At 39.9% G+C, this 15,657-nt stretch overlaps 2 protein-coding genes across 2 annotated transcripts in view; one reads left to right on the top strand and one right to left on the bottom strand.

Moving 5' to 3' along the window:
- Positions 1-4,224, bottom strand: part of LOC306928122 (bromodomain-containing protein 8-like) — a 22,896-nt gene extending 18,672 nt beyond the window's left edge. Inside the window, exons 1-10 of the mRNA XM_079508043.1 lie at positions 4,123-4,224; positions 3,519-3,615; positions 3,133-3,202; positions 2,832-2,881; positions 2,186-2,308; positions 1,791-1,871; positions 1,595-1,659; positions 1,186-1,361; positions 652-843; positions 84-174 (exon numbers count right to left, since the gene is read on the bottom strand). Coding sequence (XP_079364169.1) covers positions 84-174; positions 652-843; positions 1,186-1,361; positions 1,595-1,659; positions 1,791-1,871; positions 2,186-2,308; positions 2,832-2,881; positions 3,133-3,202; positions 3,519-3,615; positions 4,123-4,141 — 964 coding nt within the window. The 5' untranslated portion in view covers positions 4,142-4,224. The remainder of the gene's footprint in view (positions 1-83; positions 175-651; positions 844-1,185; positions 1,362-1,594; positions 1,660-1,790; positions 1,872-2,185; positions 2,309-2,831; positions 2,882-3,132; positions 3,203-3,518; positions 3,616-4,122) is intronic.
- A 6,035-nt stretch (positions 4,225-10,259) lies between these two features.
- Positions 10,260-13,942, top strand: LOC306927821 (guanine nucleotide-binding protein G(I)/G(S)/G(O) subunit gamma-8-like; the record flags this gene model as incomplete). The annotated part of the gene is made up of 3 exons (XM_079507674.1): positions 10,260-10,339; positions 12,699-12,810; positions 13,820-13,942. Exons 2-3 carry the CDS (start codon positions 12,727-12,729, stop codon positions 13,940-13,942), a joined length of 207 nt encoding a protein of 68 aa, XP_079363800.1. The 5' UTR covers positions 10,260-10,339; positions 12,699-12,726.
- Positions 13,943-15,657: the final 1,715 nt, after the last annotated feature.

The raw sequence follows: 15,657 nt of genomic DNA, 5'->3' as shown, positions 1-15,657 counted from the left end.
TTCGTGCATGCTTGTTTCTCTGTACGTGGAACCTTTTGTGCATATGTGCATGTGTGTTTGCGTGCACATTTGCGTATGTGTACCTGTTGCCTGGGAGACAGGGGGACTCGACAGAGCCAGCTGCAAGTCATGTGCTCCAGTCACATGACCAGGGGGAACATCAGCTTCCCCAATCTGGGAAGTACAATCAAAGATATTCAATTATTTAAGAAGATCCGCCATCCCAATTTCCCAATCCCCCAAAAAACAGTAGCCTGAGATCGCTGACCGTCCGGCTACGTGAGACAATGAAGGTAGGGGTGGGACAATTCACTTACCTCCCGATTCGATAGGATCTCGATACCCAGGGTGGCGATACCATTTATATTGTGATTCTTAATTATATTGCGATTGAGCCAGATAACGTCAGTCAGTCTTTCTGACATGAAAAAAACATTGTGGCATTAGAAACCACAATATTTGAGTGAAAGTTTTTTTTTGCCCATGCCTAGATAAAAGTAATTACTGTGATATAAACCGTACATCTCTGGCATCAGATAAATCTTAAACTGTCATACTGTGTAGACTGGTAGAGGAACAGCAGTGAGAATGAAACAGGAGAAGTACTCTGCACGCAGTCGGCAGACGTGAACAGGTCCCTCTCGGTCATACCAGTCTAGAGGAACTTGCCGGTAGGAGACTGCCCTTCTTCAGTAGCTCCGACAGCAGGGGAGATGGTGGCGGTGTGGATTTCTGAACCATCAGCTTCTTCTGGAAGCAGTCATCCAGTAGTAGAGAGCCGTGGTCGACCTCTCCATTTCCAGAAGGCTCAGCCAAAGCCATGAATCTTGCTGATCCTGAGGCCTGTGCAAAAAGAGGGAGCCCTTTGTAGCATGCTAGCAGCTGATATTACAGTCAGAACTCAGGCGCACTATATTTTCAGCATGAAGGGCATACAGGAATTGTCTCTGTTCAAAGGTACCATATGAAATATACAGTAAAAATGTACAAGATGATATCAGCAAGGAAGTATTAACCACTTAAAACCTGTATACTTTGTTTCCCGGTGTTCCTCAGTGGTTTATGGTCCTTTCATTTTTCCCCTCTACAACAAATCTCATAGCTTTCATTCTTCCTTTCAACCAATACGATAAGCTTTAAAAAAAATAACCTCAGCCTTCTGTTCAGTGAGCGGTGGGGACTCACGTTCTTGGTGGTGACAGTCTCGTCGGCCAGGCCCTGTAATGTGTCCCCTGGGGACAAGTCCAGGCCCTGTAGTGTGTCCCCTGGGGATGAGTCCAGGCCTGGAGAGTGGCACTCTGCGGGTGAATGTACGGTAACGTTGGGCAGTCGCTTTGGCATGTTCTTTAACATCTGTCTGGCTGGATGGGCGACAAGGAAACTGTGCTCAGTGGTGTTCTTACAATTTACAGCTTTATTTACTTTACCCTGCCTCAGCTGCTTCAATTTAGTTTATTTTCACAATGAATTATACTGAAAAAGATAAATACTACAAAAAAGAGAAAGAAATGAATTGAAAGATTAGTTGAAAAATTGGTTGAGAAAATATAAAAAATATATATTTTTAATTCAACAGTTATCAATAAAAAAATACCCTGATAGGCAGCATCGGTGGTCTTTCTTTTCAATTCCGCTTCCGCTTCCTCCTGTTTCCTCTTCCTAACAGATATATAAGTAGGATTCATATAATTGTACAGAGCGAACGACAAAATCATCAAATGGATGGTTGTACGTATCAATATTAATAAAACAAACATGAATGGCATAATTAACTTATTGTTGTCTCTTACTGTACAATCTCGTCCCACAACTCCTGTAGTGTGGAATCTAAATGACCTGCTTGGGTCAATTCAGCCTCTCTCTTCAGCTTTCTGTAAGTAAATATCATAAGTTCATCATCCATCATTAGTCGTGTCAATCCCTTTCAAACCTCGGCTCATACAGTTAGGTCATAAAACTGTTACCAAACTTCCACTAATTCTATTGGTTTGAGGGTGAGTGATTCTAGCTTTCTGCTCAGGAGAAGACACTGACCTAAAGCAAGTGGTTCTCAAACACTTTCGTGTCAAGGACCCTCACATTGATACACATTGCAGACCTCTACTTGAGAAGATAATGTGCCAGAGTTCCACTTTACCAAGTCTAGAGGGTTTTAAGATGGTTAAAGATATGGATTTGTCTGAACCTGTGCTTCTCCTGCGTTTCTCTGATCAACTTCTTCAGCTCGTCGATCCTCTCGGCTGTCAGCCTGCGTACGATCACATCCTCCACCGTCTCCACGACTTCACCCTTCTCCCCGCGTTTACGTCTGGCGACAACAGATGCAGTGGTTATTAATTATTAGTGAATTCACTGCCAGCATGTACAGTTGTTGTTGAAGTCCCTTAATAGAGGGGTAAATTTTCTTAACCACTTGAGCCTTATACTTTGTCGTACAACAAATAGCTGAAATACATAGTCACTACGTGTCATAATGTGATGCATTGTGGACCTGTAGATCTATTACTTGTGCTACTTAATTATTTTTTTTTAAATGTAGAAAATCTTTGAATATTTGCCCAAAATCGGGGCGCCAGGGTTAATGTGGTTAACACACGAACACACACACACACACACACACACACACACACAGTTAAATTGTGACATTATCAAACATAAACATCAAACATATCAGTCTACATCTACAATACGGATTTATTAAATACTATAATATTCCAAAAAGTACTGTCTGCAGTAGTCTATTATAGCCTAGATACTTATAGCCTATCATTATTGGGTTGGCAACAACATGGCCGTAGGATGATTTAGATCAGGCCTGAGAATGAGCTCACTTTGGTGCTTCGGTCACTTCCAGCAGCTCAGAGTACTGCGAGGCACAGTGCTACGACAAGGGGAGGAACACAACAAGAATTCAACATTCAATATAGTTTTATCGCAAAACGCAATTCAACAACAGACCTGATGTAAACATTTTGCTTAACCCATCAAGCCCCACATACACTCAAAACTGTTTGCATTTCTGTAGTTTTATTAACAGCCTTTGTAGCCTATTTTATTGCTGTTTGTGTGTGTGTAGAGTCTATTTTTGTCTGACCGTCATTGGTTTCCTGTTTGTATCCAAATCGAACATACCTTTTGAGAGAACCAATCAGGTGGTCGCCCAGGTTCTGCGAATGGTTTGATAGCTCGACTGACAGACACCCTGTTGAATTGAACACATATCAGCTTCATTAAGAGTGCAGTAGGCTACAAATAGAGTATACAAATAGACCTAAATGAAATAATTATGAATAAATGAACACTGAGAATTTTACTGTGCACAACAAGGATTGTGTGTATGTGCCCCAGCAGCTAATCAAATATCTGTGCTTGGGGACGATATTTCTTAATTGAACAATGCCATTGCACACACACAATGTATTGTTATTTTTGTCTCCCATTAATACCGGTATATATAATGTATTTATTTATTCATTAACTTGTCTTTATGCTACAACAGTTGACAGCTGATTCAATACCAGTTTTGGTCTCCACTTTTCATGACAGATGTGGCCAGACACAGTTTCTCCCTCACTGACCATGGTTCAGTTGGTCCAATGGAAAGCAACTTGTGTTCTGGGGGATGGAGAAAAAAAAGGAACAAAACGTTAGCTCAAATCCATCCCTGCAACAGGAGACGAACTGGGAAACTGACAAGCATCATCGACACGACGACACCACATGTTCGTCCATTCATATCCATTCCCAGGGTTTCCGGCCTTTGTCATTATGAAAGTTTGAATACATTGTGTCTGTCAACTGATGTTTTAAGGTCAGCTGACAGTTAGTGTTATGCTACTAGCATTTGGTACAGTGATAGCTACAGAATGGCATTGGTTTTCATTGTATCAGTGAAGCACATAGCAGCATGCATTATTATTGCGTTGCTGCGTATCGAGCTGTCAAGCATGAGTCCCGATGACACGCCGAACGTTCTTCCATTCACTTTACTGTATGAATGGCAGTCAGTCATGCAGGAACTTGGTACTATAGCGACACAACGTTGCCAATACCAGCCAGGTAGAATTGTGTTAACGACTGCATTCTCTATTTTTTTCCAAGCGAACTAACAATGTTACTCACTTCCAACCCCGCTCGCCATCTTCGTATTATCATTCCAACCTCCCACTCATTCTTCTCGCAGATCGAAAGCCTACAATTGCCAGCATTATCATCAACAATTCGAAAATGGTGCCCAGAATGAAATTATGTAACATGGCACAAATCCGTATACGTTGTGTAAAAAGCTTTCTCTCGGCGGCAGACTTCAGACAAGTGGTTCTTCTTTTTGATGAGGAACATGGAAATACCGTTCTGTTGAATCTGTTCTGCCTGTAATTCAGTCTTGTTGTAACTGGTTTAACTTGAGGGGTTTCAGCTCAAATGCGAGGATACCCCTGGAGGGGAAAAACATCGCCAGGGCAATTCCAGCAGTCATGAAGGGTCTCGTTTTATTATTAAATTAAAGGCGAACAATGTCAATTAGAGCATAAGAATTTTGAGTTTGCATTGACGTTGCACACTGTCATTTTATTTTGGGGGTAAGCTGATTTGTGTTCGTACACGCCCACATTCAGTAATGATGGTACATCCCTGAATGCTGTTGAATATTTTGTGAAGTTTATTTGAAGAAGGATAAAGGGGGCGTGAACTCGAAGTAGCCTAAAAGAAGGATGTCTTCAAATGAATTGTTATGATGTTATATAGTTATATATATATTATGATACTACAGAGTCACTAATACTAGCCTACTACTACTACTGGGGTCACATATGGGGATACTACTACTACTACTAATAATAATAATAACAATTATTATTATTATTATTAATAATAAGAATCATCATCATCATCATCATCATCATCATCATCATCATCATCAACACCACCACCGCCATCATCATCATCATCATGTTGGTTGATTGTTCATTGGTTGCATGTAGGCTACTCTATTAACAGTTTACAAAAAAGCACAGAGGTAGGCTACATTTCATACAAAAGGATTCTAAAGGGAAAGCGCCTGGCTTGTTTACATTGGGGTCCTGTGAATTAAATTCATCAAAGTTTATGCTCATTATCCATAAGCAGAATAAATGTTTCATGATTGTCATATTGACATCTGGGAAGGAATGTTTGTGTGTGGGGAAATTACAATTGGTAGGACAGCAATTGAGTGAAAATGGAGAGCATTGTTAAGTGATTGAATGAGACTGTGTGTAGGCCTAATAATAAATAACATGAGCCTACCCATATTGGCCATATATAGACTAACCATGGTAACAAGTCAGCATGACAGTCCCTCTTCTTTTCTCTTACTACTGTGACAGTGTGACATGGTCTCTGTCATAAATTATTAATAGTATGAAAGAAGGGGGGGTGGATATGTTTTTGAGAGGAAGAGACAGAAGAATACAGGGAGATCAACATTTCACCCCAATTATTTTAAGAAATTTTGATTTTTGGCTTTCGCCTTTTTTCTTTTTTATTGATAGAGGTATAGATGAAAGTAGGCAGCAGGGTTCGCCTGGAAGGCTCTATGGAAACACTCACTGTTGAACGAAGTTGAACGTGAGAAAGTGACGTTCACACACGCCAGAAAGGAACGCGTTCACAATGACGTTCACAAAGCAGCCTTTACGTCATATTGTCTCTTTATTGTTAATGGCGTTTAATGTTTGTGTTTGCACCGTTTGTTTTACATCACCATTACATCACCAAATCAAAATGAGTTAGACTATTATATTAGCGCCCCTCATTTCACACAGGTGTGATTTTTGAGGGGCGCTAGCCCCTCCTATATACAGCTTTAATGTTTGTCTTTCAACGATGCTTGTTTAAGAAAACGCCATAGACAATAAAGAGAAATGTAATGTTTGTTTTGAGGACTAAAACAAACATTAGCACCTGTTGCTTAAACAAATATTATGTTGTAATTGATGTTGTAAGATGATAAGAGCGCCCTTCACTTCACACGGGTGTGATTTTTGTATTACTAAACCCAAAATAGGAACTTAACTTTAACTGTGTGGTATAAATGTACTGTGAACCACATCCAATATGTCCAATAGTGGTACCATCACTCAAGCTACTCAAGAGGATCTGATGGATTGTCAGATGTCCAGCCCTACAAGACCCGGATCCAATATGTCCAATAGTGGTACCATCACTCAAGCTACTCAAGAGGATCTGATGGATTGTCAGATGTCCAGCCCTACAAGACCCGGATCCAATATGTCCAATAGTGGTACCATCACTCAAGCTACTCAAGAGGATCTGATGGATTGTCAGATGTCCAGCCCTACAAGACCCGGATATATTTCTACTTGCAAAAAAGAGATTTCAACCTTACTACTACTTTAAAAACTTTTATGCAAATTGTATGCACATTTATAATAATTATTAAAATAATAATAATAAATTCATAATTTACATTTGGGGATATCTTTCACAATAATAAATGTACATGTTCTAGACATTCTAATGATCACAAAAAAATCACACCCGTGTGAAGTGAGGGGCGCTAATATAAACATTAAACGCCATTAACATGTAAAACAAACGGTGCAAACACAAACATTAAACGCCATTAACAATAAAAAGACAATATGACGGAAATGTCACATTATGACGTAAATTTTCCCTTCATTGTTAATGGCGTTTACAAAACAAACATTGAACTAAAGACAAACATTAAACCTGTGTATAGGACCCTCAAAAATATATATTACAGACATTTTACTTACTTTTTTCAGGGTTAAAGGTTATAAAGGTTAAAAGTTAAAAATTGTTAAAAAAAAAAAAAGAGTCCAGAGATTTTGAAGTTGAAGTGTCAATTTCTGCCTCTGTGTGGGGGGTATTTATATGCAAATATCATGACCAATGGCATTGCAAGACTAAACAATGCAGAGGGAATCTTGAAAAAACAAGAAAGTGGCCGCACATGCCAATGGCCAGAGTGCCAATACTTTATTAGGATACAGCAGCAGGTAAGACAAATGAAACTAACGTTTCAGCAGTTAAGCCTTCATCAGGGAATGAAGTATCTGGTCCTATACGTCGAAGAGACAGCCTTATGCAAGTGTTTGCCAAGCCCCACTTCATTGATGATTTGAAGCATTCATCCCCATTGGGTAGGTGATTCAGGAGGGTCCATTGCCTTCAACTGTGATGGCATCCCCTGGGTACCGGATGTACCGATGGATTTGTGTGGGTCCGGCCGTCTCCCACTCCTGCTTCCAAGATCTCGTCAGCCATGCATTGTTAGATGGCTGGTGTCAACCCATGAGGACTGGCAGGTTGAACACAGGGTGGGCTACAGGCAACCAGCTATGATCAGAAGACTAAATAGGACTAAGACTAAATGGTGTGTTATTCAAGACTAAATCCTTTCTGGCAAAATTAACATTGCATTAAGACTAAGACTAAAGACTAAGATTTTGATATTTAGTCGACTCACTAGACTATGACTAAACAATTTCAGAAGACTATAAGTCAGTGGCCTTGTGGTTAGAGTGTCCGCCCTGAAACTGGGAGGTTGGGGTTCGATCCCCAGCCGGGTCATACCAAAGACTGTAAAAATGGGACCCAATGCCTCCCTGCTTGGTACTCAGCATCAATGGGTTGGATTGGGGGGTCAAATCAACTAATCAAATGATTCCAGAGAGCGGCACGGCTGCAGCTCACCGCTCCTTGGCTGCGGCTCACCGCTCCAAGAGATAGGTCAAATGCGGAGAACACATTTCACTGTGGTAACGTGTGTGACAAATCGTACGACTTTGACTTTGACTTTGATGTGAAGGGAGCAACTTCAGGTGGATTCCATGGTGCCAGACGGTGTCGTAGTACAACATCGACTTGGATGTGGTCCACAATACATTTTTACTTGACAGTTAATGAATAAAGGATACTATTTTGTGGTTTATCCTATTACAAAAATATATGTTAAAATATAATATTAATGCAGTGATGACCCCCACAAATGGTCAGAGCGCCTGTTCAGGGGGGAGGAATTGGGGGGGATATAGCGTCTAGTTGTTTACCTCCACATGCGTTACGCCCCCCTTGTGAGACCCTTCACAGTCAGGTGAAAAGAAGATGGTTGCTTGATGGCCTCATGGGTATCGGAGGAGACCCGAGGATATCATCAAGAAAACAACCATGCTGTTTTCGTGCTCATACCTACCCAGCCAGCCAGTCAGCCAGAGACCCACACACATAGTCACTTAAGGAAGTGGTTGCACCAATTAAAAACCTTAGTCGACTTAGTCTTTCTTTAGCCTTAGTCTTAGTCAACAAAATTTACACTGCAGCCGGCTTAAATCATTCAATATTTAAACAATGTGCGGGTACAGCTGGGACTGAAGGCCCTGATGGCAGCGATGAGGATGAATTATGTGATAAAGGCTACTTCCTGCAGTGAACACTTCATAATGCACCAAACCTCATGATGACAATGACTCAGTCATTCTCATTGCTGAGAATGAGGGAGAAATCCTTGGCAACTATTTTATCCTTATGCAGTGGAATTCATCATCTATTTGGCAAAACAAGCTAAGGTCCAAGGTATGCATTGGTAGAAACCTGTCTAAATCATATTAACCACAACTTAACATCCCTATACTCTGGAGGGTGATTGGGGCGAACATACTGCAAAAATAGCCAACCTACAAGCTCACAATGCATCATAATGTGACAAGTTGTGAGCTTATACAGACAATATAATTTCATCATCAGAGATTTGGTGTAGATGGAGGGAAAAAAGGAGGGGGTCTAATATAGACCCCAGGGCTACTCCGGTTTACAAAGTACAGTATAGGGTTTAAGCAGGTAGACAGTTAATGCAGGAAACAAATGCTAATGAGGAATTTGACCTTTAACTCCACACGAGTCCACAGGGCTATACTTTACCCCTTGCTGTTGAGTGACATGTGATGACCCAGCAGCCTGATAGAAGATGACTGCCAGCATGATGTCTGTCTGCACAATGCCTTGTCATTTCCTGTTAATACTAAACAGCACCACGTTAATTTATTGTATACCTGCCCAAGTAGCATTATAAAGATTTGTATACTGTATAGTATGGAATTGTATACATATACTTCATTGACTGTCTGCATGGAATCACCCAGGGGTCGATCTATACTCGACCCCTTGCTTTCCCTCTTCAACAAGTCCCTTCACTGAAAATATCAGATCTACAAGCTCACAATGCCTCGCAATGGAGCGTGTTGTGAGCTTTGTAGATCTACTATTTCCGCAGCTTGCCCAGAATAGGAATGCTATAGGGTTCATGTGTTAGGCTAAATACAGTGTAATAATAGGATAAATGCACGGTGAACTTGCTACCACAGCACAATACTTTATGTTCTGAGAAAACGTCATGCATGTAATGAACACCTGACTGAATAACCCCAAACTGCTGAACCATATGGTATTGGATATGTTGCACTGAACCAAAGGTCATGGTGCTATTATTGTCCTATATGGGCCCAGTGGTATTACTGTCAGATGAATATTAGAATGTTATGCAAAAGATGATGATATGATATGATGATATACAGGCACAGTGTGTGTGGTTGAGGGGGCACTTTGATCTTAATAATAGCTCGTGGCAAATGTTGTGTTGTATGTTATTCACAGACATCCTATGAGCCTCTATCTGTAACTATCTAATTCAAAGCCGAAATGAGTGAGCGTTCAAGGGGAAATTAATTAAAGTGAAATGGAATACAGTTTCATTCTCTGGAGATCTCCCCTCTCACAGCCCGAGGCTCCCTAGTTCCATGGTGCTGTCAGCTCTCATGATCAGCACTGTGCTGCATTGTACAGTACCTATGTCCTACCTACATTAATAAAGCGTTTCTATCTCACCATATTGTGACAAATATGTTAAAAGGGTATAGTTAAATAGCTAAAACCAACCATTTTGCAATACTTTTTTTGTTATATGTATAACATTTCTAGGTTTATTCCAACAAGAAATAATTGCATATTTACAATTGAAAATCTAATTTAAAGTGGACAGTTAAGAACTGTTGGATTCATGGACTCTAATCAAAGTTAAATAGAAGTGATAGACTGAGTGGAGAGAGGAAGGTCACACCACATGTTGCCTGCACAAGAGCCCAACATGGGGCAGAACCACAGCTAATTATTTGAGGAGGTAACCTATTCACGCCCTCCCCTCCTCTTCTCTGCAATTAATCTCACTTCATTGGAAAGTGCAAGTGCATGTAGGGTACCTGCAGGTTCAGCCACACACAGACATTCTAAGGAACTCCTGTAGCTGTCAGTTCTTGTGGTAAGTGAAATTAATTACCAGCTTTCACAAAGGTCAGATATTTCTTTTTATCAATCTCTTCGTTGAGAATTGTTGAGATATTGATACTTGTGCATACATAAATGCTGTTTTGCCAGATCATATATTATGAATGTATACATAAAGAACAGAATAGTGTTTTTTATGTTGCAAAGGATGGCCAAAATATATAAAAGCCAATAATTCTTTTGACATTATTTTAAGTGAAGACTGAGGCGAGGCTATACGAAATGAGTGTCTGTGCTGTCTGAGCGATTGATCAACAGAATAGGTGGGTTAGAGCTGTGTGTATGTTTTAAATTGTAGTTTGCCAAGTGTTTAAGCGTGTTATTTAATGTATACAATTATTATTATTCCTAAAATAAGATATTGTAGTGTAAGTGACCCCAGCACAGTGTGCGAAACGTAGAGCATAACAACAAACAAAAAAACATTTATTGAACAGATTCAAAGTGTTGGACTGGCAGATATTACTTAGATGTATTTACATTATAGGCTAAGTGGATAGATAACCCTGGGGAAACACCCTCCCTCCCATCACCTCCTCCGAGACACACCCTGTGCCAGCTGAGACCCAGTGAGGACTGAGGAGTAATAACAAGATTATTGAAACAAAGTTTCATCACAGCAATGGCTACCTTCAATACATCAGTTAATTTAGTTAATTAGAAACACAGACAAGTTACGCAAAACAAAAGACATTTTTATGGCAGCAATAAACAAAAAAATATATATAGCAAAGTGTCTGGGCTACATGCACTCAATATGGTATCTATAGATTCCTAGTAGTTCAGTAACAGGGGACTCCTCAGCTCTTCAATAAACAGAAAATACATTTCAGGTGGGTTACCTATCAGGAGGGAGAACCCATTCATAAGCTTACATTTTATACTCCTGTTACTGAACAATCACACTATAGCAATGATATGAGAATATATAGAGCTATATATTTATCGCCTACTTTAACAAAATAATATCACTTACACGGTATACCTTCTTTAACCCTAGAACACTAAACACGGGTGATTTTCACCTAGATGATTATATTGTTGCTGATGTCTGAGGTGGGTGGGTCTTTCAGTACCTTCATGATGCTTAGTGATATCATAGAAGGTCATTTGTGTCCCTGCCCACATCCCTGGTTTTTTCCATATAGGGTTTTTTCTACAGGCAGGTGTTCGGGTGAATTTCACCCGTGTTTAGTGATAGTGTAATAGAGAAAAAATCCCATAAACCCACAATGGACTTTTACATTTTTTTCTTTTTAGGAATATTTTAAAAATAATCTGCACGCTTTTCATCGATTTTGCCCCCCCCATGATACGTTTTTTTGTGAAAAGTCATGATGAAATATTAAAGAAGAGTGTGTACTTAATATTGTTATATTATTATTATTGTTATGGAATATTTTACATTGGGTAAAATATACCCGTGTTTAGTGAATAGTGATGGTGTAACAAAGAAATTGTTCTAGGGTTAAGAATGTTTTATTTGTTTGGAAACAGAAGAAGCATTTTCCTACTTTGTTTTAGCCGATTCCCCATTTCCACCGCAATTCTGTTGTTGTCAGTTTCCCCATGTGTAGCCTACTGTGGCCCCTGTCACTGCCAACACTGTAGTGTAGACTGTAGAGTAGACTAGTCTACACCTCCAGAGACCAACAGTGGAGGCACGTGGTCTCCTCCCAAGGCTCCCATACACATGAGTCACCACCAGCTGTTTATTTTCACCAGAGTGTCAGTGGGGGAGCGTGAAGGTGCTCCATATATGCACCAGACCAACCAGCAGGGGTTGCTAGTGCAGCAATAAAGACACAATGAACACTCCACAAATGCAAACAAAAACTGTTGGTTGGAGTGCCTGGGTGAGCCGAATAAGGCCTTACTGCCCTACTGAGGGGACTTGAACCTTATTTTCCGATACTAATACTACTAGGAGCAGGCATTAGAATATCAAACACTTTTATTTGTGTGTTCTGAATTAAAGATATACATTATAATACAGGTATATCTTCCTATCAGAAGTGTTCTCTTGAACATGGTGTCTCAGCCTGTTATGTGCTCCTTATGAGCCATTAGGACTGGAGTTTAAATCCAACCCTCAGATGTCTCTGCTCTTGGTTTCCTGTATTTTCTACACTCTCCTATCTATGTAATAAAGCATAACAAATGCTGAAAGAATAACAAATGAATCACACCAAGTGCTGTTCTGCTGCTGATTGAGGGGAAACTGCATGCAGACAAAACAAAAATAAAATAAATAAATAAACAATTCAAAATGCAATGTCACCAGACATAGTAACACACTTTTATGATCACTTCAATCTTGTCTTCTGATACAGGTTCACTGACACAGGGTAAAGAGTCAGCATGTCTAACAATATGGCCAAGATTGCAGAAGCCCGGAAGACCGTGGAACAACTGAAACTGGAGGTGAACATAGAGAGGATGATGGTGAGAGATGGTCAGAGAATGTATCTGTTTTGATAAATCAAGTCAGTCTGTCCTGGTCGGGTAGCACCATTTACACCTGCATAGTACAGAAACTGGTTTTGGCTGCTCACCTTTCTTAGGTCACTTCCTCCCCTGTGTTTATTCCTACTAACAACATTACATGTTTAAGGCAGTAGTGCTGATCTTGAGAGATACAATAATGATTTACAATAATACAGTATAGGGCTGAAGCTGTGAATAGACAATTGCATGTAGTATCATCCTTAACCATGAACTGTAGCAAACCTGGGGCGAACATTTGGAAGAAATCGCAGATGTACAAGCTGTGTATAGATCGGCTTTTTTCGATAAAGACATTTGGTGTAGAGGAAAAGGAGGAGGCTTGGAATAGGCCCCTTGTGGAGAGAGGTTTTAAGTGTCATGAAAGTTTAGATCGTATGCTGCTCATTCTCATTGAGCGGGGCAGTCATGCAACAAAGTATAGCTAAACCAGCCCACACAGTCAAATCCAGTGTTAAAGCGGCACTATGTAACCCTACCCTTTTTTAATGACTAAAATGTAAAGTTGTATCTGTATGGTAGAGTATAGGAGGCTAATGTTCAAAAACCCTGAGGAAGACTTTGTCGAAACATTGGTTTCCTTTTAATAAACGTTCATCGTGGCTATAAGAGCTGTACGGCTGTGTCATTAACTGCCTTGGTCAGCACCACATCAGCACAGGTGTGCGCTCCATCCTTTGAATTTGCCAGAGTATGTTAATTTAATACAACTTATACAATTGGGGTGGTTGTACGGTATTTTGTCGTGGCAAAGGTCATGTCTCACAAATTTGGACCTGCTGGCCAAGATTAAATGTATTCCCTGAGGAAGCAGCCAGGCTCTATTAGCTCAATGGTAAAAATGTCAGCACTTGCACAGGATAGGATCAAACCCAGGGTAGAAGAGGAAAGTTACATAGTACATCTTTAATTAAATGTAACTGCATTGTGTACACACACTTTTGTACAGGTTTCTAAAGCGGCAGAAGATTTGATGGCCTATTGTGAAGAACAAGCCAAAGAGGACCCTCTGGTGACATCGGCGATGCCAAACCCCTTTAGAGAAAAGAAGTTATTCTGTGTGATATTATAAATAAGTGATTTTAAAGGCCCATAATCAGTGATACAAACTTTAAATTGAAAAATTAAGAAGTGGAGACATGTTCCTTATTTTTATTCTCTCAGTCAGGGGTTTTCAAACTTTTTAGCTCAGGACCCAGAAGAGAAATTAGAAGTTTGCCCGGGACCCAAACTAGTGAAAATAGCAGATCTACAAGCTCACAATGTGTGGTACCGGTATTTGTGTTTTTTCTTTATTGTTATAAAAAAAAAATTATTGTTATAAATGTATGAAAAGTTGTGATTGTTTTTGTCCCAAAGATGCAGGGTACCGACCCACTGTTTGGGAATCAGTGCTATAGGTCATCAAGAGGTGGTCCAGCGGGGTCAAATTTACTAAAGGGCAACCAAATGTTGTGCCATAGGGATCTTCTTCTCCCCTCACCCCAAAACAATTTCAATGTATGAAAATATTAGGAATACGTTAACGTAGGTTTTATGCTTCACAACTTTATACAATACCGGTATATGCAGTGGGGGTCCCTGCTTTGTGCTTGGGGTCCTTGGCCTGAAAAACATTGAAGAATACTGCTCGATTGATTCAGCTCTTAATAGAAGGACTAACGTTAGACAGTTACATTTTGACTTATGATGTGGTAATAATACAGTTTCAAACTGCAGGGTAAGAGAAGTTAGATTGGGCCTTTAAAAACATACTGCTAACCATCTTTGACATTTTAGAGACCGTAGAATTCTATCTGTTGTATTGTTAAAACAGGAAAAAGGGCCTATCATTTCACCTTTGTTTTATATAACATTCATTTTACTCATTTGTATTGTAACCAATACCAAATACATGAATGAATGTAAACATTGGAAACTAGCTGATGAGTGATTGTTGATTGAACTTGATAATAGCTGCAATAAAAACATTTTTTTAAAGCGAGTGCAAAGTTCATTTGCCTCTCCCTGAACACACAGAGTGTGAGTTTATATATTAACTCAGTTGCACCCTAGTGCCCTAGTGTCAGTCACATCTCTGCTCCATACCGCTTGACGTTGTGCACAATCTGTAATAGTAACATGTAGGTTGTAGGATATACAACAACATAAGGCATGTAAGTGGAAGTTATTATAAAGGATGACATAAATGATGGGTCCAGTTGAACCACTTTTAACTTGGTGACCTTACAGGTATGTCAGTATAAGCGAAAATGTCCAAACATTTCTAAACACTGCTGATCTACAAGCTCACTTGTAAGCTTGTAGATCTGCTAGATTTTAAATATATATATTGTAAAATATGGCTTAGTGGTGGTTAAAAAGGTTTCAGATTCCGTAATGAATAATCTCCCCAATTTCAGTCAACATCTCTCACATCAGTGCCCGCCTGGGGAGCCAGAGCCTGATTGTCCCCATTCCAGGCCAGGTCAGCAATGTGTCCATGACCATGTGTGTCCCTGAGCAAGACTCTTATCCCCATGCTCCCTGTCAGCACGGTACAATGGCTGCTCACTGCTTCTATAGTTGTTATAGGATAGGTAAATGCAGAGGACACATTTCACATGCATATACATACATACAGTATGTGACCAAAAAAAACTAACAAAAAACACCCCAAAGGAGTGGGGAGGATTCTATCCATCTACATTTTGATGTCATCTACAAGATGATTGCGAGAAAAAAGATGTAGTACTGTATGTTTTATTGTTGTTGTTTTTTAATAACAAGGACATAATAGTCACACAA

The sequence above is a fragment of the Electrona antarctica genome (assembly GCF_951216825.1).
Source record: "Electrona antarctica genome assembly, chromosome: 8".
NCBI lineage: Eukaryota > Metazoa > Chordata > Actinopteri > Myctophiformes > Myctophidae > Electrona > Electrona antarctica.
The sequence above is the reverse complement of the archived record's forward strand: the minus strand, read 5'-3'. Positions and strand labels throughout refer to the sequence as shown.